Source organism: Sphaerodactylus townsendi, linkage group LG08 (assembly GCF_021028975.2).
Source record: "Sphaerodactylus townsendi isolate TG3544 linkage group LG08, MPM_Stown_v2.3, whole genome shotgun sequence".
Taxonomy (NCBI): domain Eukaryota; kingdom Metazoa; phylum Chordata; class Lepidosauria; order Squamata; family Sphaerodactylidae; genus Sphaerodactylus; species Sphaerodactylus townsendi.
Window position 1 is genome coordinate 35,661,189 of NC_059432.1, and position 23,809 is coordinate 35,684,997.

The window sequence follows — 23,809 nt, forward strand, 5'->3', positions numbered from 1 at the left end:
AGTCCCTGATCCGGGAGGAGGGGGAAGACAGGCTGGCGCCTGATAGTAATGGCTTGAGTCCCCTTCCCCGGACGCCGGAAAGGGGCCATCCTGACAGTGACATCCTACAAGTGCTCACAGTTTGAGGTTTTCTGACAGATGTCCCCCATCCTGATATCACAGTCCCAGCATAAGAGATTACTGATGCCGAGATGAATCTGCAAAATAAGAGTGTAGCATTCGGTTGTGCAATAAGCAAAAGAAAAGAATGAGAAAGTTGTATGGTTTTAATTGCTACCTCCAGGACCAGCTTCAACTACTTTTCAGACAGCAATCATTTTATGGAGTTCCTCCCTCCCAGATTCATATAGAGGAGGACTGTGGTTAAATGTATTCCCTCCTTGGTCATTTTCCATTTGTACCTCTTCCCTCCGTCCAGTTCCCTACAAGGTAAGTCAACATAGCGAGGCAATGGGTCTGCATTTGAGAAACAGCCCAAGTTGCAATCTGTACTATTTATTTTGAGTCGACTCGGCTCAGGAGGCACCAATTCAGTACAGTTCTTCAAAGCCTGCGTTTAAAATGTGACTGCAGCTCACCACAAGCAGAATTATGCAAATTCTATCTAATCGCTCCATGCAGTTGTTTTCCAGCATGCATTTATAGTCACTTTGCATGAAGAGTAATACTGCTATCCGCTTATCTGCAAACTAAAAAATAAATAAATTAAGGTTTGCTACTATACACCTCAACAAACCAGAATTTAAAACAAGAACAGTAGACTTTTTCAAAGAACAAGCTTTGTTGCATCATCATTGCCCCAATAGAAATTTAAACAAGAAAAGCAGACTTGTCAAAACATGCACAAACTAATTGCAACGTTTTAAAAGGATTTTGTTGTTTTTTTTAAAGAGAAAAATACTTATGGGTTCTTTACAAAGCCATGGTGTGATTCAGCTACTGGAGTACAATGTTCTGTGGTTTCTTTCTTCTCTACTCTTAATTCTAGCTGCAGTCGGTAGAAATTTTTGCTGACGGATGAACCAAGGCAATCCTCCCTGGAGAAGAGAACTATGAAACAACTGGTAGCATGCATGCACACTAGCAGAAGAAGGAGGTCCTTCAGAGCCCCTATCTTAGCAGTGACTACGCCATTCTGTTGGCTTGCTTTCCGGCATCAGGGCTTACAGTGCAATCCTAACCAGAATTACTCCAGTCTAAACCTATTGATTTCAGTGGGCTTAGACTGGAGTAACTCTGTTTAAGACTGCAGTGTTCACCTAAATGAAATCGAATAATGGAAGCATTGTAGTAGATTGATAACAGCTATAGAATATTTAAAGGCAAAGCCCTAACAGTATTCCCATTCACTGACAGTTGAAAGATTGGACCGAGCAGGGGCTGAACATGCAAAGTTTAATCTCTGTGATGCACAAATAACTGTGAGCAGAGGCATATCTAGGGAAAATGTAGCCCAGTGCAAAATCTGAGTTTTCTGCTCCTCCCCCCCACCCTCTTTGGGCAGCCATCCTCCCCTACCACAACCAGACAGCTTTTTTGCACCAGGTTCTGAAGTCAGTGTATGGACCCAGGGGGAAGGAAGAGGGGCGTGGGGGTGATTTTCTGGGGGGGGGGGGCTCAGCCTGGGGACATTTGACCCCATATGTCCCCCTGGGAGGTACACCCCTGATTATGGGCAGTTGACAGGATAACATAGTCATCTGATTAAGCATAAAATCAGAAGTCACCTGATTTTGAGTTACTAACTTCCAGGTGGTACCAGGAATTATCCTGTGATTACAACTGATCTCTAGCCAACAGAGGTCCGTTGCCCTGGAGAACATGATAGTTTTTAAGGATGGACTGAATGGCATCACATTCCCACTGAGCTCTCTGTTCTCCCAAGATTCTGCCCTCCCCAGGCACCCACCCCCAAATCTCTTAGGAATTGCCCAGCCTGGCACTCCTACCTTACATACATCTCCTGCTATTAGCTCTTGAGGAATCTACACTTGCCACAAGAGGAATTGCTCACTGTCCCAAGACAGAGGAAAGTTTTCAGAATGATCTGCCTAAAGAAAAATGGGGAGCGTCACCTCAGGAGATTTTGAGGCAAAATAGGAGACTGAACTACTTAAAGGGGTCTTTGTAAACTGACTTTATGGCATAGACTGAATATACAGAAACTGCTTTTGATTGTATGACTGAAAAGCAGAACAAATGTCTTCTAGAAAATAGGTAATATATATTGGAGATGCAGAATGTTTTCAAAAACTTAATTCAGAATTTGACAGCTGTACATCTTCGTCACCACACAGCAATGAAAGAATCCAATAAAGAAATGCACTTGACTGGATTTGGAAAAATTGGGACTTCATCAAACTGCCACAGTGCATCAGAACTCGACAGGACAGGCAAAAGGAGGTCCATTTTATGACAGAGCAATGGGAAACCATTAAAACCAGCTTGTAATGGAGAAGATGCCTTACTATGAGGAATACTAAGCATACGGAAAGAGCGGGAGATGATATTCACAGAACTTAGCCGGAAAGTCATTTTTCTCAGCCTAATCTGAATTGATGTGAATTGAGATAGGAATCAGTTGTAACATGTCTAGACGCCTTGAGGTAGACTGGGAAACAAATCTAACTAAATAAATGCACTTGGTGGACCAGTTCTAGCACTAGTGCTGATGGTTAGTGTTGGTAGCATGAAGAGAAAAAGTGAAGGTGTCATCCTCCGCAGTTATATCTTTCTAAACTCAGTAACTTCAGTGGATTTAAAAGGTGGTAACTCAGAACTGTAAAGCATAAGTATTAGATACAGGAATCCTGACAAAGAATCCATTTCAAAATCAAACTCACTCTTATTTTAATATATTTTTCTTTCAATCTACTCACCCGTACTCTTGAATTACTAATTCATTCCCAATTTTAAATGAGCAGCATTTCCTGTTCATGTGCTGTTTTTGCATCAATAAAGTAAGCTACAATTATTATGGTGTAATAACCAGTAGGTAATGTTGGTGCATAGTCAGAATATCATAGATTGCTAGCAAAGTCAATATGCCCCAAGATTGGTACATATTTAAAAATGCAGTTTTGCAAAACCAAGTATATAAGAACCATTAGAAGAAAAAGGGTATCTCTCCTCTGGGATGATTTGTGAAACACAACTACTCTCCTACAAAACAAATTTACAAAACAATTTAAAACTTCACCAAACATACCCAAAACATTTCACAGTTGCCTAAGTAAAATGGTAGCTTCCCACACATGATACACAATAGTGAAACCCAGATATATGCAAGGTATTTACAACCCAATTTGGAAAACTAAATAAAATGTGTTTTCTCAAGTTGGTGAATATGTGTATTCCACATACAATTGGCAATGCAATTATGAAATGAGCAGAAGCAAATTCACCCATCATTTAACTGCTTGACTAACCATTTTTGCCCGAGTTCTAAATATAGGGCTGCATATGAAGCACAAATGTACTGCATATTTAAGGTTGCCAACCACCAGGCGGCACCTGGAGATCTCCCACTATTACACTGAATCTCCAGACAACCAAGATCAGTTCCCCCTGGAGAAAACGGCAGCTTTGGAGGGTGGGCTCTATGGCTTTGTAACCTGCTAAGGACCTTCCCCTCACCAAGCCACATCTCAAAAAGGATATCGAAGAGATAGAAAAAGTGCAGAGAAGGGCAACAAGGATGATTGAAGGATTGGAGCACCTTCCTTATGAAGAGAGGCTGCAGCGTTTGGGACTCTTTAGTTTGGAGAGGAGACGTCTGTGGTGGGAAATGATTGAAGTCTATAAAATTATGCATGGGATAGAAATTGTTGACAGAGAGACATTTTTCTCTCTTTCTCACAATACTAGAACCAGGGGGCATACATTGAAAATGCTGGGAGAGAGAATTAGAACTAATAAAAGGAAACACTTCTTCACGCAACGTGTGATTGGTGTTTGGAATATGCTGCCACAGGAGGTGGTGATGGCCACTAACCTGGATAGCTTTAAAAAGGGCTTGGACAGATTTATGGAGGAGAAGTCGATCTATAGCTACCAATCTTGATCCTCCTTGATCTCAGATTGCAAATGCCTTAGCAGACCAGGTGCTCAGGAGCAGCAGCAGCAGAAGGCCATTGCTTTCACATCCTGCACGTGAGCTCCCAAAAGCACCTGGTGGGCCACTGCGAGTAGCAGAGTGCTGGACTAGATGGACTCTGGTCTGATCCAGCAGGCTAGTTCTTATGTTCTTATGTTCTTATGTTCTAACCCCCCAGCCCCCTCACCAAGTGTCACCTCTCAAATCTCCAGGTATTTGCCAAACCAGATCTGGCAATCCTATGCACATATGCTGTAAAAAAATGAAACACTTGGAAGAAGGCCATGATAACAGGATACTGAAAAATGTTTCCAAGACCTGAAACGTGAGGTAGTCTGGTCTTTCTTCAGAATAGGGAAATATCTCAGATACTTTCCTCTACTGATCTCTTGGTTAACTTTCAATAGTTTCTCTTAGAGCATTTTACAGAGAGCTGTTTTGCAGGAGGACAGCAGTGTGCAGCCTCAAGCTTAGTAATTGATGCTCTTTTCCTAAAACCTGATTGCAGGTACTATTTACATGCAGGCCCTAGAGAAACCCACTATTCTGATAACATAGCTCATGTAGAGAAGAAATCAGGGTTCAAATTCCTAATCAGAAATGTTGCTTAATGTACTACATGGACTACCAAAATTGAAACCTCCAGAAGGTAGAAGGTTGGATCAAGAAACGAAACACAAGGAACCATGAAAATGCACCATTCTAAGCTCTTATTCATCAAGACACTTCTGTTTTGCACCTGGACTGGACTGAATGTGATCTTAGTTATTATGCAAACAGCCTTCTAACTGACACTGTAGGAAAAAACAAAAAGCGGGCACTGGCAGGCAAATATCCAGTTGTCTCTTTAAAAATTTATCTCTCTTTAAACCTGAATCTATCTGCCTACTTATCAAATACTCCACCTGCTTCCTGCTACTTTTCCACAACTGGCCAAACAGCTTTACAGACTAACAAAAATGAACTACAGTAAGATCAGTTTTCACTCCCAAGTCAAAGTCTCATATGAAAAAGCAGGCACCAAAGGACCACTCTTTCAGTCACCAAGTGAAAAGTTAACAGTACAGGATAACAAACAGTCTAGGAAAAAGTTTTGGGGAATCAACCAGAAATGGGGAAGCTGGGCCCAAAGAGGAGTCCAGGGAACAGAATCAAAAGGGAAACTGTAAGGGAGCAGTACCCGCCTCACAAAATGTTGCTTCATAGTCAGGCATTCTGCATGCACAACTGACTCCTGATTTTCTCAGTAGTCAATCCAAAAGCATTTAAATTGGTTTGGGAAAATTGATCTGTGTGCATGCCCTTTCCTCTGAATCGCTTCTGCTGCAGAGTCGGCGCATTTCTTCCACACATGGCCAAGTAGTAATAGTAACAAGCCTTTATTGGCATAAAATAAACATACAAAATAAGCATACAAAATTTTCCCATTATTGCTCACAATTATAGACACTGGTACTAAAATATATACATGGTCCTTCTGTAACTATAGGACATTCCTTCAGCTAAGTTGACTCACTTAAACGTCATCGGATACTGACAGAAGCTAGAAAAATTACTGCTGGCTATATGTGGTCATAATACATAGACATTGATTGGTATTCATCTAGACTTACGTCTATTATCGTTAGCAGAAATTTTGCTACATTCTTGCACACTGTGGGATCTATGTTGTTCAAAAGCATAGGTATCTTAAGAGCATCGGGTTAGATTGTTATACAGAAATAGAGGAAAAGTGCAGATTACACGATTCTGATTTTTGCAAACCTTCCACAATGAAAGAGGGTATGATCGAGTGTCTCCACCTGACCCATATTGCATGGACATAGCCTCCTCTGTTTATCAATTTGTTGATATCTGCCATAGAGCAGCATAGAAGGCATTAGATTGAATCTGGCCAGTGTTAAGGCTCTTCTTAATTTAGGGTTGGTGATCCAATGTAAATAATTGGCCATGTGTCCTTGTTCAATTGGAATAAGCAGGGTCAGGGGGGGAACACGTTTTCCTCGCAGCCATTATCATATCCCGATACTCTTGTTCTAATAGCTTAGTTTTCAAGCAGCTATATGCTTCTGATAGGGAAAGGGGGACTAATGACTCTAATGAAAAGCCAAGAGCGTTGATTTTTCCCTCAACTAGTTTCAGCCACCTAGAATTTGCATCCGATCCAAATTGGTGCTCCATAGAGGAGCTGAGAGCCGCATTTAGCATTGAACACCTTCAATGCGGATGGTATATACTGGTGGCCCACAGTGAAAAAGAAACGCTGAATTGCTAGGGCACTGTTGTTACATGGCCAAGTAAACAGAGAGCGTTTCCCCACTTACCTGCAGCTGCACGCTACTCTCCCCAAGTAGTGCGGGGTTCCCCGGCATTCCCCATTACAGGGGTGGCAACAACGCAGCCGCCCTGACGCTGCCGCTGTCGTGCCCCCTCAGCGCGTGACATTCCTGGCGCCTTTTGAAATGGCGCCTTTTGATGACCCCACGCAGATGTGAATTGAAAAGGGAAAGAGGGATTCCATTTGACCACCCCAAAAGAAGAAGAGGAAGGAGAGGAGGAGAAGAAGGAGGAGGAGGAGGAGTTTGGATTTATATCCCCCCTTTCTCTCCTGTAGGAGACTCAAGGGGGCTTACAACCTCCTTGCCCTTCACCCCTCACAACAAACACCCTGTGAGGTGGGAGGGGCTGAGAGAGCTCCAAAATTCTGTGACTATCCCAAGGTCACACAGCTGGTGTGTGTGGGAGTGCACAGGCTAATCTGAATTCCCCAGATAAGCCTCCACAACTCAAGCTGCAGAGCTGGGAATCAAACCCAGTTCCTCCAGATCAGAGTGCACCTGCTCTTAGCCACTATGCCACTGCTGCTCCCAAATGGCTATGCTGGGGATCATTGGACCTGCATGGACATCTGTGAGGGTTGCGGACTGTGATGAGAAGGACAATTGCCACAGCAATACGTGGCTGGGCCCCGTTCGTTCTAAATAGAATGCGAAAAATTTGTATCCCTTCCCCAACCCCGAAGATGAGTGATTCATTTTTCTTCGTTTAAAAAGAGCAATAAAATATCGCTAGATCGGTGGAGCACTGAAGCAATAGTCCTAGCAAGTTCTCTGAATTCCCACCTTTCATTTTTTAAAGAAGTCTCTAGCCCAGTGGTGGCGAACCTTTGGCACTCCAGATGTTATGGACTACAATTCCCATCAGCCCCTGCCAGCATGGCCAATTGGCCATGCTGGCAGGGGCTGATGGGAATTGTAGTCCATAACATCTGGAGTGCCAAAGGTTCGCCACCACGGCTCTAGCCCCTTCTCCCACAAAAAGAAGTATTTTCCCTTATATCTCTATGACAAAAGGGACTAGATGCCTACTTTTTAAAAATGAAAGGTGGGAATTCAACCTGGTACGACTGTTGCTTCAATGCTCCAGTTGTCTAGTGATATTTTATTGCCGTTTTTTAAAAAAGACTAGAAAGCAATGAGATCATGAAACTGACCAGATTGCAGAAAATCTACTGAATCAAGCCTATGTTATTTACGTCTAGTCAGTTTCATAGAAGCAAGGCTGATCAGAAGAGCCTTGCTGTGTGCAGGCACTAGATCAGTGATGGTGAACCTTTTCGAGACCGAGTGCCCAAATTCCAACCCAAAACCCACTTATTTATCGCAAAGTGCCAACACGGCAATTTAACCAGAACACTGAGGTTTTCGTTTAGAAAAAAACGGTTGGCTCCGAGGTGCATGTTTCTCAGGAGTAAGCTTGGTGAAGCAACCATGCAACGCTTCGAATGGGTGAATCATGACCCTAGGAGGGTTTACTCAGAAGCAAGCCCCATTGCCAGCAACCGAGCTTACTCCCAGGTAAAGGATCATGCCCAGGCTAGCCTATATGTGTGTGTGTGTGGGGGGGTGATTTTCCGCCCCCCACCCACATGATGAACTCTGTGCACATGGGCCCACAGAAAGGACTCTGAGTGCCACCTCTGGCACCCGTACTATAGGTTTGCCACCACTTCGCTAGATCATTAACCTCACACATTTTTTTAATTTAAAGGAGGGAGGGAGCCTCAGGTAGAGGAGAGAGGGGAGAAGGCAGGCAGGCAGGCAGGCAGGCAGGCAGGCAGGCAGGCAGGCAGGCAGGCAGGAAGGAAGGAAGGAAGGAAGGAAGGAAGGAAGGAAGGAAGGAAGGAAGGAAGGAAGGAAGGAAGGAAGGAAGGAAGGAAGGAAGGAAGGAAGGAAGGAAGGAAGGGAGCATGGCATCGGTTGGAGAGGTTGGATGTAGGCATTTGTGGGCCTCAAAAGACAGCAGAAAAAAGGAAAAGGATGGTTCCCACACGTTGAGTGAAGCCAACTTAGAACTGGCTTGAGAAAAAAAACCCACACAGTAAAAGTTTTTGTTAAAGGCCAGAGAAGAGCTGAGGAAAAATCAACGTTATTTCTTTAGGGGGCAAAACACTTGTGGAAAAGGGGAAAAAATGTCAAAGTTGTTTCAATCTGCAGGGAGAAACGCTGGACTTAAGCCTGTGTGATATCAAATTCACCACTAGGGGGAACGGAACATGTGTCAAACTGAATCCCACGCCCCCACCCCCTGGCAAGAAACACGAAAATATGAATGCAGGAAAAAGCCCTAAGACTGTCTCAGTGTGAAAACATCATTTCAGAAGCAGCCTTAAAAGCAGGAAGGGTGCAGCAAAAGTAGGGATCCAGTGAAATGGGGAACAAAGTCGCTGTGCAGAAAAAGCTTTATGACCCAGCCTGTATTATTTAGAGATGGAGCCGCCAATCCAAGAAGTGATTTTGGCAAGGCCATCAGGCTAATCTTTTGACTGCAACACTTTATACAGAAAAAAAGCATGAAAGTCACATATGAAACACTTCATAAGAGTATTTTCACCAGGAGTACAGATAGATAACTATTGCACAAAAGCAGCTTCTAAATCATTGACTTGGGGCATATTTTCTTTTGCTGCACTTTACAAGTACAGTAACTATGAATGTGAGCAAACCAAAATGTAAACATTAGGGATTTACTTCTTGCTTTGCTTCAGAAGTCCTGGTAAATGTAGGTAGTATTTTCTTACCGGTATTTTAAATATACTGCATATTTCAGCCACAAATTAAATGTAAATGTTTAGCCTTGGAGCAACAAAGACCTGTTGCCTTTTTGTGACAAAGGATCGGCTGCCTTTTTGAATTTGCTATTTGCTTAAAAAAAACTTACCCCAGGCCTCATCGTCTGTAGAAAGAAGCAGCTTAACCGTTGGCTTATCAAAACTTGAATCGATGTTAGAGGTTCTGATGTAATCCTGCAGTGTCTCAAATCACTGTTGGCTCTCCTCTGGTCAACCCAATTCCAAGCAACAGTTCCTATGTGCCCTGACGGCAAAGTCCTAACGATTGCTCTTGTTCCAGTATAGACTGATTTCTTAACCTCCTTATCATTTTTGCAGAATCTTCTGACTAACAAGGTGGAGCGCTCCTTCTTACTCGGATAAAAATCCTCCTCTATCTCCTCTTCACAACTTTCGCTGAAGTTTTCACATTGGCTCAGAAAGGGCTTTGGAAGCATTCTTCCAGTGAAGTTAGAACTTGAGGAAGCGCGACCTGAGCATGCCACATTCAGTTTTGGGGTTGCTCTTTCCAAACACAAGCTGTCCCTTGAAGTGGCAGAGGTATCGCACAGCCGTTGTCCAGTCTTATTTCCACAGGTAGTTGGTAATTTCATTAATTTACAAGTGCAAGATATAGAGTCATTGCTGAAATCATTACAGACCTTTCCCGATTCTAAGCAGCCATTCCAAATGAAAGTGTTATGCAAAGCACAGAAAGTGTCTGAAATATTATTTTTGTCCTTGACATAATTTAACCCGCTACTTTCGGGTTCGTTTCCATTTACTGAAGACTGATTTCTTAATGACTGCAGTTCTGCTTGAGAGCCATCCGTTTTTAACTGAATGTCAGCATACATGGTTCTTTCCAGGGAATGAATTCCAGTTTCTGAATATTTCTCTCCCTTGGCTAAAGAATTACATGATTTATATAAGTGGTTGTGTGTAGCGCTGCTCTTACAGTGTTTCTGTATAATATCATAATTTATACTTAGAAGCTCCACAGAAGCAGGAACATACGTACTTCTATTCCAAGGATTTTTGCTATCCGTCATTTCTTCTTCATGTGTCAAAAGGAAAACACTGGATACTATTCCCTAGAGGTGCTTTCTTAAATTTTTGCAAGAGAGTTGCATGCAGTTTGACTTCCTTGTGGTTTTATAATGAGCATTTAGGGTGCTTTATTGCTCTATCACTGTTGGTGACAGGCACCAATGCCAGAGACCAACTGCTGCTGATGTTTCTTCAGAAAACATCTTGACACACAGGAGTCAAATACTGCCATTTTTCTTCAGCAATTCATACCATGGCATCCATGGGGGGGGGGGGGGAAATATACTATTATGTTATCCATGCAGATACACAGCTGTTGATGACAGTCTCCAACACGTTCTCATATGTAGACCAGCATAAAAACAAACACTTGTACAGCATTTGCTTAGAATAGTACAACATTCAAAAGCTATTTGTCCCATAGGTAAACACTTGAGATACAGTCTGTGTCTTGCTGTGTCTCTTCCTCTGCATCTTAGGAAAGCCTTTTTTACAAGTCCAGCTGCATCCAGTTAATTGGCTGCCTGTAAGGTAAAGGAGAAAACCATATTTAACACAAGATGTATATTAACAACAACACAGAAGTCCCCTTACAGGGTTATAAAAGCAACTTAGAAGGATGCCCTAAAGTATTATAGCTAGAGTTTCTACAATTTTCTGTCTAAGTATCTTCTAAGATGTTCAGTCTAAGGCCCCTTTCAAACTACCCTTACAATCCATTTGAGTAGCTGGTTGCGAAGAGATTTTTTGTGTCATTTCAACACAACTGTTTTGGGCCCCAGCTGCTAATGGGTTTTTTTTTTTGCTTGCATCCTATTTGCATTTTGGGGCTCAGCCATTTCTTCTGAACGCTGCCTTTTCCTGTTTTCAGTTCTTCCTTGTGCTTCTGAATCGCGCCAGTGTGTTGTTTGAACTGTCTGGAGAGCTTCCGAAAGGAACAATATTTTTTTCTTGCCTTTTTTCACACTTCATTTTTCTGACAGCTACAGGCATGGCAATCATGTTGCTAAAGCATTATAGCTAAACCATTAATGCTAAAGCATTATAGTGCAGGTTTTTAAAAAGCTGGAAAAGAATGTAGTGTGGAAACAGGCAAGAAAAAAAATAGCAGCACTGTTTGAAATGGCCAAAGTGCTTTAGAGACGACCCATAGGCTGATTGAAACAAGCTGTAGGAAATGTTTGTCCCTGTTATCGCTGTACTCAGATTCAGGTCAGCAATAAATGACATGCACTTGAGAAAAGTAATCTGAAAGGGGCCTGAGTGAGATATAGAACACTTTCCCAAAAGTGACTAAGATTCTGGGTAGACCTGCTTAGGATTGCCCAAAGACAGACATTCATTACCTGCTCAGAACTTTTATTTTTTCAACCACAGACCAACCACATCCCTACATTACAGCTATCTAGTTAATCAAATGGCTTTCTAATGCCTTTCTCTGCCTTTCAAGGCTGAAAAACCAAGGTAGTTCTCCCCTTTGTTAATATTTACAATTAGTGGTAGCCAAAGTTGCAACTTGATACCAGCTCCCTCCAGCAATTGTCTATTCAACCCCTTCCCTCTACACAGGAAACAAAAAAATGCATTTCTATCATTTTTCTTTTTCTTGTTTTTTAAACTCAAAAAGCTTCCACACTGTTCTGCAATATTTTGGCTTAATCAGAAGTATACGGTGGTTTTTGTTTGGTTTAGCTGGTTAGTTAATTGTGTGTTTATTTTTAAACCACTTCTCCACAAAGGCTGGAAGAAACTTATGTTAGAATTGTTGCAGATATGGAAACTGATAGTGTTTATTAGTGCTTATACACTACTAGAATTATGATATGGTAAGTATAATAGTTCACTGCACTAGAAGTATAATGCCTCCTTTAATTATGCTAAAGGAGCATATGATGTAATTATGCTAAAGGAGCATAAACTGTTTAACCAATCTTTGACCCCAATTGAATGTAGAATATGAAACAAAGTTCAGTTTTGCCAGTGCAGAACTGGTTAGCAGCAGAGTTCTCCAGGATGTATCAGTTCAAGGTGATTTACAACATTCAACTCTGATAATACAAGAATGGCCAGTAGAGTTCAGTTCTCTGAACTATTTACCAGCAAACCAGACAGAACACCTGTAGAAATGTTTACCTTTTACTGAGAGGGATCAAAGGGTGGATCAGATTGACAGTCAAGACTTTACAATAATAGGCATTAATTAAATAAATACAGGTGATATAAATTTGACAACACCACTGAGCTGTAGTGCACAGGGAAAAAAGAAAGACAATGTGAAGGGCAAACAGCATTTCCATTATTGCTTCCACTACTCTGGTAGATGAAGAGAAACAAAGTTAGTTTTTATACCCCACTTTTTCTCTACCCTAAGGAGTCTCAAAGCAGCTTATAATAAGAGCATAAGAAAGAGCCTGCTGGAACAGACCAGAGTCCATCTAGTCCAGCACTCTGCTACTCGCAGTGGCCCACCAGGTGCCTTTGGGAGCTCACATGCAGGAGGTGGAAGCAATGGCCTTCTGCTTCTGCTGTTCCCGATCACCTGGTCTGCTAAGGCATTTGCAATCTCAGATCAAGGACGATCAAGATTGGTAGCTATCGATCAAATTCTCCTCCATAAATCTGTCCAAGTCCCCTTTAAAGCTAATCACCTCCCCTCCCCTACAGCAGGCCCTTTGTGAAGTAGATAGGGCTGAGAGAGTTCCAAGAGAACAGTTACTGGCACCAGGATTACCCAGCAGGCTTCATGTGAAAAAGCTGGGAATCAAACTCGAATCTCCTGATTAGACTCTGCCACTCTTAACCACTCTACCACACTGGCTCGCTATGGAAATAGATTATTTTTATACATGAGAAATGTAATATGTTCCACACTGGCATAGCATAACAAAACGGAGAGGAAAGAGATTCAGAATTGATAAATCAAGTTACTATTCAGTCACAATATTTTCAACGACGTTCGTGGTAGTTGAATGGTTTACCAATAAAGTGAACAAAATGAAAATATTTCAAGATACTACTATTAAAATAATATAATACCACTACTAAAATAACATTTCACTAGTATGTTTGGATTCAACACGCAGATAAGTTTAAAATTTTAAAACGTGTATCTAGGAACAAAAGTATTTTGACAAGTATGTTGCAAGTGCTCTGTGAAAAAAAAGGAAAAACAGGAAGAGGTTGGGAGCAAAACTACAGCCAGTACTAGACTCGAATAGCTGTGGCTGATGTTGGCACATGACTCAAAAATGCCCTATATTGTATTAAGCAAGAACACTCCCTTGGAAAAACAGACTGGACTATGACTTGCTAGAGTTTGTTGGCCAAGAGACAGAATTTGTCAAGAAGTTCTCTATGTATCACTGTATGAAACAATTGTGCCCCACAATATGCCCGGGTTGTCTGCTGAAAGAAAACTGGAAATACACTTTCTCATTTGAAACCTTCTAGAAATAAGGAAAATGTTCTCTGCAGAATCAGCCCTATTTTCTTTAGGCAAACATATTACCAACACTCTTAAGGAATTTTTCACACACAGAAAGAACTTGTGTAGAAAAAACAGGCATTCCTATGTTGACCACAGTGTGTGATTATCTCAAATGTGTGTATGAGTACATACAAGGAAAATCACTGCAATTTCCCAATGAACATACACATAGAATAGATACAGATTGTAGCTGGCCATGAATTTGATGAAGTCCTGCACAATGCCTCATGTGTTATCCATCTTATAGATTTTATGGGTGAACCAGAAGTGATGACAGCTGGCCTATGTCTTTCAAAGTGTGTTAATGACCAACAGAGAGGGGAACTGGTGCCCGGGGCAAAATGGCACCCAGGCCCCGCCTCCATGGACCCCGCCCCCTGTGGAGCCAACCCACAGAGCCCCGCCCCCATTCACTTTATCTCAGCTGGTAGCTGGCTGAAAAAACAGCCTGCTCTGGCTGCCGGGGCCTGGCTGGTGAGGTGGGGCGGGGCAAGGGGGTAAGGCGGAGGGATGTGGGGGCGATTTCCGCCCCCCCCCCCCATGTAACCTCAATGGCTTGTCAGGCTTATTTCTAGTCTCGGAATCCTGCTAGGAGGAAAAAGCAACCAAAAGGAAGCATTTAGCTGGTCTGCTACGGCCCACGTTGCAACATACATAGTCTTAGACTATGAACCATTACAAATGATGCAATCTAAGGTGGGGCTGAAGCCACTTTGGAAGTGGCAGGAAGGTTGCACCAGCATCATGCAAAATGGCACAGATGGTAGCTCAGACGGACTTACCTTGGTAGTGGGGTGCAGTGCAGGAACTTGGAAGTTTTCCTCCACACCACTGCTCCTGTACAGAGGCGTACCGGGGTAAATGGCGCCCGGAAAGACATTGTCTCTGGGCACCTCCCCCCCCCCCCCCCCCTTGCTGCCACATCAAAAGGTTAAAGCACAGGTGTCAAATTCGCGGCCCTCCAGATGTTATGGACTATAGTTCCCATAATCCCCTGCCAGCATCATGCTGGCAGGGGATTATGGGAACTGTAGTCCATAACATCTGGAGGGCCGCGAATTTGACACGTATGAGTTAAAGTGTATTTCCTTTAAAGTCATAAATGTTCAAGGCCAAGATATCTAGAAAATTATTTTCCTGTTATGTTACTGTCCTGCTCCATCTCACTCTCTTTTTTTTTGAAGAGTTTGGATTTATATCCCATCTTTCTCAATCGTAAGAAGTCTCAAAGCAGATTACAAACTCCTTCCCTTCCTCTCCCTACCACAGACATGTGAGGTAGGTGGGGTTGAGAGAGTTCTGAGAGAACTGTGACTAGCCCAAGGTCACTCAGCAGGCTTTGTGTGCAGGAGTGGGGAATCAAGCCCAGTTCTCCAATTCAGAGTCTACCGCTCTTAACCACAACACCATACTGGCTCTCTTTGGAGGTGAGGCAAGTAACAAGCAAAGCTTTTTCAGTTGTTGCACCCCACCTATGGAACGCCCTCTCCTAGCATACTTATCTGATGCTGGAATGATCTGCCTTCAAGCATCAGGAGAAGATTGACTGATCTCTGAATGCTGTTTTTACTGCTAGTATTTTGCTGGTTTTAAACGTTTCTTGTGGTATGAATTTTGTTCTCTGTAGCTTAGTATTTTTAAATAAAATAATTTTACATTGTGATTTTATTTTTAATTGTACTGTTAGCCATCCTGAAAAACCACCTTTTTAATTAAGAGATGGGATATGTTTAAATGATTGAAAAGTTAAAAAAATAGATCAAATTTAGACATTCAAAAATTGAGACATTGTTTTACTCCTTAGTACATTTTTAATTAAGTTTTTTTTTTACTCCTCAACGCATTAAAGGAGACCTTGTTTCAAGACGTTACTATCAGGATCACCTATCGGGTTTTACAGTACAGACAACGTAAAGAAGAACAGAAGAGAAGTCTCATCCCTAAAATAGAATCGGAGAAAGAACGCGCAGCTGGCTCATGTTGTGGTGGAATGATATGCTATAAACTCTAGACTGATGCATGGTAAGAGACTCTAAGGTATTGAATGTCAGAGGTCTATTGATAGAGTTGAAGGATTATTTGCATGGCAGATCATTAAACTGTGAAGCACTTTATCTTAACTAGAGCTATGAATGAGCATCAGAACACCTTACTTTTAGTGAATCTGATTATTATAAGGCCATGCTATCTTGCTATTGAAAACAACAAATACTAATGAACGGACAGTCACAGTTACACATCACCACTCATTTTGGGCTGCTGTATGGTTTCCGGGCTGTATGGCCATGTTCTAGCAACATGACCATACAGCCCAGAAACCACACAGCACCCCAGTGATTCCGGCCATGAAAGCCTTCAACAATATATTACCACTCATTTTATTTATTTTTAAAATGCTTTTATCCCACCCTCTTTCTGTCAAGCTTACAGTAAGTCACACCTAGCATGCACGACACTACAACAAAACATTAATAAAAATTTGTCACATGCAACAAGTTTCTGTCTTTTTCCGCAGGCTACAAACTCTGCCCTGGAAGCAACAACTGCAAAATGCTAGACATGCTAATGTACGTGGAAGCGCAGGGCTGTGTTACTAATCTTACTTGGCCCTGACTGGAATACCAGAGGAATAGCTCCCCGCAAGCAGCCTGGGAAATATAGAAATATAACATTTAAACATTACCTTGCATTAGTCCAAGACAAATCTAATTGGCTTACTGAACATTCAGCCAGGGAAAAGGAACTACAAATCAATGGTGGCACTCGAAACAGACATGTCCTGGCTCAGCTAACAAAGGCTGTGGCTCAACTAACAAGACCAAAGGGCAGTTTTGACGAATGGGCCGTCTACTGGATAACGTAACTTGAGATATAGCTGGTATATCTGCCACCTGTAAGCAACAACATGAGCAGCTTTTCAAGTATGGTTGACGTTAGCCTTTCAGTGCAAAGCAAACAGGATTGTAGCTGGAAGTTGGAGTAGAAGAAATGCATCAGTATATAAATTGTATCTTGCACCACAGCAGAACAGAACGCCCTGATGCTGGGACACAACAAGAGGTCAGAATTACTAGATGATTTACCAAGCCCCTAGGATCAGATACCTCTTGGAAAAGCTACAATCCAAAAAGATTCCAAGAGGGAAAATTTATTGTAAAAAGCAGATGGTATTGGATTCTGTGGATAGAGACAACAAACATTTTATTAGGGATTAGTCTGATTAAAACAGATCTCTTTAGGTCTTTTGGACCTCTCATACCCACCAGCAGGTTAGTAGGAAGCTGCTTGTTTAATTTTTAATCAAATTAGTCAAATTTTCAGTCAAATGGACAGCATGAATTTGGTCAGAGAGAAAAAGAGCTGAACACATCAGCTTTCAGAACCAGCTTGTAGAAGTTGCAACTAGGCTGTGTCAAAGTAAAAGCCCAAAACAAAAGCCATATATATACAGTGGAATCTCATTTTTCGTTGGTAATCCATCCAAAAAGAATCGATGAAAACCTAAACCGATGAAAACCGAGGCAAACTTTTCCATAGGAATCAATGTAAATCCAATTAATCCGTTCAAGGCACTCCAAAAAACATACCAAAACACATTTTTGATGAATAAACATAGTGTTTAATGCTGAAAACAGTAACATACAATAACACTAGGACCAGCTTCAGAGCCAGTGGACCAATGTCGCATAAGAAAGATGTCCAAAGAGGTCTGTTTCTGACGCCTCTTTAAGATTTGTCTGAAATGGGGCAAGACATTGTCATTAAACAAGTTGCAGACACGGCCTGCAATAGCTTTGTCCAGGTTATTTTTTTCCACAAACCCCTACACCTTACTGCAAATTGATGAAAACCGAGGCAAATTTTTCACTGAAAAAAATAGATGAAAACCGAAACCGATGAAAACCAAAGGCAATGAAAACCGAGGTTCCATTGTATTTCATCAGGCAGGCTTTCTAGTTTTCAGTCAGGTTGGATATTAAAGCAGGGGATGGCTGGGAGAGTTTGAATCATTATCTTAATCTTAATATTTTATTAAAATGTCAATACTCCCACCTTTCTCATAGCTCAAGGCAGCTTACAAATTCATTTTTCTTATTCAAGTCTTCTTATAATTATCATCCTGATTCCTACATCAAATGTTCAGCTGGTTTGCAGAAATAAAATGGTACTGGGTAGAACGAATGGGACTAATGTTGCAGTGACGATCAGCCGTACGCTTTCTTCTACTTCCCTATAATGTATTTTTATTCAGAAAAATACTACACAATACCACAGGTCTCTAGGACTAACCACATAAAGTAGACCTGTCATCATTCAGGATAGTGGGGAGTATTAAGCAATATTGTCGTTATCAGAAAGGTCAAATAGAGACACAGTTAGCAAAATAAAGATTTCATAAGAACATAAGAACATAAGAACTAGCCTGCTGGATCAGACCAGAGTCCATCTAGTCCAGCATTCTGCTACTCGCACTGGCCCACCAGGTGCCTTTGGGAGCTCACATGCAGGATGTGAAAGCAATGGCCTTCTGCTGCTGCTGCTCCTGAGCACCTGGTCTGCTAAGGCATTTGCAATCTGAGATCAAGGAGGATCAAGATTGGTAGCCATAGATCGACTTCTCCTCCATAAATCTGTCCAAGCCCTTTTTAAAGCTATCCAGGTTAGTGGCCATCACCACCTCCTGTGGCAGCATATTCCAAACACCAATAACATTGCCTGTTCTGAAATGGTTCTATTTCTTTTTTTGCAAGTGTCAATTCACTTGTGGTATTCAGAAGACACTATTTCCATACATACAGGGCTAGACATGGTTGGGGGGGGGGAGGTGGAGAACTTCTACTACTGGCTGTCCTTGGCTCTTTTGGTGACCTATTCATGATCTTGGCCAAGACACTATTCAGGTAACAACTTGGACACTGATCTTTCTGTCACTTGGCTGTGATACCACATGAAAATGATGTTTGCCTGCACCACAGTGGGTCATATGCTGCTGCTTGTGGGTTAAAAGGTAGCTGAGTCTGGAAAGGTTGAAAACTGCTGTGCTAGAAGATCAACCTGCATGCAAAGTACTCCTCAATAAGTGCATCAAATTGCATATCTACAATTCGGACAAAGATGCATGTTAGTCCCAACAGCTAATTTTTAATATATCTGGGACACCCAACGTGATAGCAAATACGAAGCGCTGCCAAAACTCGTTACAACTCTTTAATATTGTATTGTCGTTTTCATTCACGATTAAACGACCACATCACAACCAAAATAGGCTCAAAAATAACAAGCATGTTGTTAACTCGAAACGCCACCAACAAATATTTGCATTTGCTAATTAAAAGTTGCTTCTGATTGATCAGCTTAACACTAATATGCCACAAAAACGCAATGCTACATAATGCAAGGATGAACTGAGAAAGCAAAAGTAGAGACAACTTATTGACGCTCTGTCTTAAAACTATTTAAGTAAGGTGAATAAAATAGTTTTTTAAGCCAGCTATAAATGTGTGTGTGTGTAAACTGCAGTCGAGTTGCTGCCAACTTATGGTGCTCAAGCAAGGAGCTTGCAAGGCAAGTGAGAAGCAGAGGTGGTTTGCCATTACCTTCCTCTGTGGAGTCTTCCTTGGTGGTCTCTCTTTCAAGCACTAACCCCACTTACCAGTGGTGGGATTCAAAAATTTTAGTAACAGGTTCCCATGGTGGTGGGATTCAAACTGTGGCGTAGTGCCAAAGGGGCGTGGTGGGGCATGACGGGGGCGTGGCCAGGCATTCTGGGGGTGGGGCACTCCTGGGCAGGGCTGTGGCAAGGACGCAGCCGCTGCGCCGGTCCCTGGGCAGGAAACTAATGCACGCAGGCGCAGGCTGCCACGCACGCCGGTGCACCTCCTGCTAGACTGCTTCAAGTTCTGCACGCTACTGCTGAGAGGAGGGGCGTAACTAAGGCAAAAATCACGTGGCAAAATCACCAATTAGTAACCCCCTCTCAGCACACACAAATAATTAGTAACCTACTCTCGGGAACCTGCGAGAACCTGCTGGATCCCACCTCTGCCACTTACCTGCCGAGATTGGGTTATATTATGCCACCTTCCCTCTCCAGCTATAAGTTGTTTTTTCTTAAAATAAAGTAACCTGGTTTAAAATGAACTCTGAATAATATAACCACTATCTATTACAACTGAACTTATGATCCTCTCATGAATATATGAAAGGCATCTTTGTGCAAAAAAAAACCTGTAAGGAAAACATCAGTCATCATATAACACAATCGTTCCTGTATTATATATTACGCCTTGATACAGAGGGAACTGGAACTCAGAAGTTTCAACACAGGAATAATCCACAAATCCATTTGGGGGACCTCTGATCTGCCCAGCAAATTCAATGAATGTTTTTGGTTGTGATGATTCAGTTTTCTGCAGGAGGGATGAAGACCAAGGCAGGAGAAGGCTAGATTAAGGAATACTGGGCAAGAATCACTTTCTAACATCTATTCTAACATGTACTCACGCACACACAAAAATCAGTCATAGCTGCAGTTGTAAGATTCATGAGCACTACATGATTTAAACATAAGCAATTTATTGTATTATCACACTCTGAAATGGCGAAAATGTCGGGCTGGATCCTGCAGACCCAATCTACTGCTGATGGTACCTTCCTCCAGGTCAAGGAAGATTCTTTATATTTGGGGAAGGTTTTTTGTACCAAAGAACAGCCTCACTGCTAGCGAAGCAGATTCATCGGAGATATCTTATTAATATTTAAACAATGCATTATGTACCGTCAAGTGTTATAAAGGATATATTCAGTTCTAAATTGGTACGTTTTATGAACATAGCCACCAATTAGTACACACTTTTATTTAGAAACGATCTAAATAATGAAGGAAAATGGCTTACCTAAATCTACCCCATCTTTCAGGCAACCCAGAGCACTGTGGTTGGTTTTGTTAAGTACCACAGAGGTCACATGGAATGTATAAAACCAACATATAACATTATTGTAACCGCAGGAGGACACCAGGAGGAAACCTTGAACTGAAACTGGCAAACAGCAAAAGCCAAAATGAACTGGAAAATGAAACTGCTTTTGCTAAGTCAGGCTGAGTACCAGCACTTTCTAGCATGGTGAGCCAGAAAAGCAAATACACTCTATTTCTTTTATCCAGCTTACATAGTTTTTAAACAGATCAGGCTAGATAATGGTGGCTGTTCTAAATCCTCCAAAGAAGCTGATGGCCTGCCATGATTTTTCAGTAGGTTCTAGCTCTTTTTGATCCATGTCAGGCTGTGCATCAGCAGGTTCTTGGTACTTTTCTTGGGCAACCCAACCACTGGCTCAACACTTCCTGCTGTTGGAACATCACTGAAGCTTGCAGAGAAAGACAGTGACCCAGGAAGATGCCCTCCTGTGGAGAAATGGCTCCCCCCCCCCTTGAGGTTTGAAGGGGACGTTAAAGCATTTTTTCCCTTGCCCAGCCATTTTTTAGAAATGCTAATACAGGTAGCGAGGGACAATGTAATGGGTTAAGTACCACTCTTCTTCTCCAAGCAGTTTCACAGATTTGAAGGTCTCAAAAGGATAGAAGGGCCTCAGAAAGAGGATACCTGGAGCCAAAAGGAAAAGCTTCCTTGACCCAAACTGACCAGGTCAGGTGGGTGGGGGACTAGGAACTGATAAAACTCTTGAGAGCAAGGAAGTAACTCTCTTCTGGCTGAGACTATTGAAGGGGTAAGGTTCTTGCCTGAGTTCTGGAGGAGGAAGCCATTTTGACCATGTGCTCCCCCTCCTCCTGCCCCATTGGCGCTACGTCACTGTACTCCCGAGTAGGGAAGTGGGAAACACAGAGGAAGCTGGGGGGCCCTAACCCTCCTCAGTGGGAAATTCCTACGAAGGTCAGGTGGTGGCAGTAGTTATCAGAGAGAGAGAGAGAGAGAGAGAGAGAGAGAGGCCCATCCAGGAGGAGTTGGGAACCCCTGGGAGAGGACTGCATGAATAAAGCCTGCAGGTCAAAGCAGGCCTGTTCCGCCACACCTCCTCATCTGTTTCATGTATGATAACGGTGCATGGCCAGCTGGTATCTCAGTCCGGTAGGATGACGGACCGGCAGCTTGTAGAAGGGATCCATGTCAAGTCAGATTAATTGTTCCTGACCTAGACACCTGCGGCTGTATCCTCAGTCAAGTCAGGGTGCATCTGTTCAGCAGGCCTGTAGCAGTACATGTTGAGACGGAATCTTTTAAGGCAGTCTCAAGCACTCTTCCCAATCTATTTGAATGTTTGCTTTGATGTTCTGACTTTCCCCTCAGCCTAGCTGTTGGTTGCTGGATGGGGTGATGTGATGGATCAACCTTTGTAAAGAAATCTGCAAAATCCCTCAGAAAACAGAGTGAAACGAATTCACTGGAAATCCTCATCAAAATGGATATTCAATGCAAAAAAAAAAATGCTTCAGGCCATAGTGGAAGGGTCTCAGGTCTCCTGCTTGCAGTCTTAAAATAGAATACAGGAGATATTGTAGACTTCCAGAACAATCCTGTCTATGTCTATTCAGAAGTAATTCCCACTATGTCCAGAGGGGATTACTCTCAGAGAAGCATGCCTGGGATTATCGACTTATTGGATTAAATGGTGATGGGTGTAAAATGTGTTTTAAGTTATGCAAAAACTGGTGGAACAATGAAGGGAAAAGGAGAGAGAAACCTAGCATTATCCCTGTCTTTAAAAAGGTAAAAATAGTTCCCTGTGCAAGTACCAGCTCATTACTGATTCATGGGGTGACATCGCATTGCTAATTTTACTAGGAAGAGTATGTTTACAGGGTGGTTTGCCATTGCTTTCCCAGGCTTCTACACCTTATCCCTCCCCCCCGCCAGCAAATTGGGTACTTATTTTAGTGACCTGGGAAGGATGGAAGCCTGAGTCAACCTTGAGCTGGCTACCTGAAACTGGCTTCGGTTGTGATCGAACTCAGGTTGCAAGCAGAGTTCTGACTGCAGTACTGTAAATAATCGCTCTGTGCCACAGGGCTCCTATCCAGTGGTGGGATTCAGCAGGTTCGCACCACTTCAGCAGAACCGGTTGTTACCCAGTTTAACAGTGTATGAACTTAATTTTATAGAGCAATGGGGAATTACTCGGCTTGGCAATGTGAGAGGCAGGCTGGGAGGGGATCTTTTTAGACTATGTACACCAGAAACGGCTTGAAACGTACCTGCAGAGAATTCACAAAAGAGACCAAATTGTAGTTTAAATATTTTTATATAAGTTTTGGTTGCAAACAATCACACAGTGAGACGTTAAGGCACAAACACACAGTTCCCAAGTATATAAACAGGGAGGAAAAGATAGGTGGGATGATAGAATGGGTTATACGTTACCAAAGATCTGCAGAGAAGTTCCAGAAGAAGGCAAGGATCTCTATGCCAGCATAGGGACCCAAGCAAAGGACGATATATTGTGTCTCACACCAACTTGACCAAGGGAGGTTCAGGTTAGAAATGAGCAATGAGCTTAAGGTGAGCAGGACTTTTATAGGGTGGATCACTAGTTTGGTGGGAAAAGCGGCCCTTTGCATTAGGTTTCATTTCTTGCCTCTATGCTGGTTGCAGGGCTGAGCTAATGAGCAGCTCTATCTATTGATCTATTTCCCAGGACAATGGGGCCAATTGGTCCTAGATTATATCAGTAGCTCTGAAAAGCTTTATGCAGAGTTACTTCCTAAAGTCTCTGCCTTAAGTATTCAAATTTAGCTGAGGCTTGGTGAATCAGGAAGGGATCTTGTTGTTAGAGAGATTGTTATCTAGAGGTTGAGGAAATGCAAGGAAGAAGCAATTGTTTAGAGAAATGTTTTCTTAAAAGCACAGTATCAGGGGCTTCCAAAGAAACAGCGTAGCGAGGTGTGGTGCTCAGGAGTTCTACAGACTCTATTATGCTAAAGTAGTATTCTGGCAGGGTGAGATAATCAAAGATGCATGTCCTTATTATGAGACGTCCAGATAGTATTGCCTGGATAGATTTGCAAACAGATTGTTTTGCCTTAGGCTGGCTCTCAGCTTGGACACTCTGC

The 23,809-nt window shown here is 42.4% G+C and overlaps 1 protein-coding gene across 7 annotated transcripts in view; it reads right to left on the bottom strand.

Annotated features, from left to right (window-relative positions):
* PLCE1 (phospholipase C epsilon 1) overlaps window positions 1-23,809 on the bottom strand; it is a 175,521-nt gene that overhangs the window by 130,919 nt on the left and 20,793 nt on the right. For 6 of the 7 annotated variants that reach the window (XM_048505288.1, XM_048505291.1, XM_048505290.1 and 3 more), the window contains exon 2: window positions 9,317-10,780. In XM_048505288.1, coding sequence (XP_048361245.1) covers window positions 9,317-10,258 — 942 coding nt within the window. In that variant the 5' untranslated portion in view covers window positions 10,259-10,780. Of the gene's footprint in view, window positions 1-9,316; window positions 10,781-16,426; window positions 16,521-23,809 lie in introns of those variants that run through there. The other variant, XM_048505289.1, reaches the window with a different exon arrangement.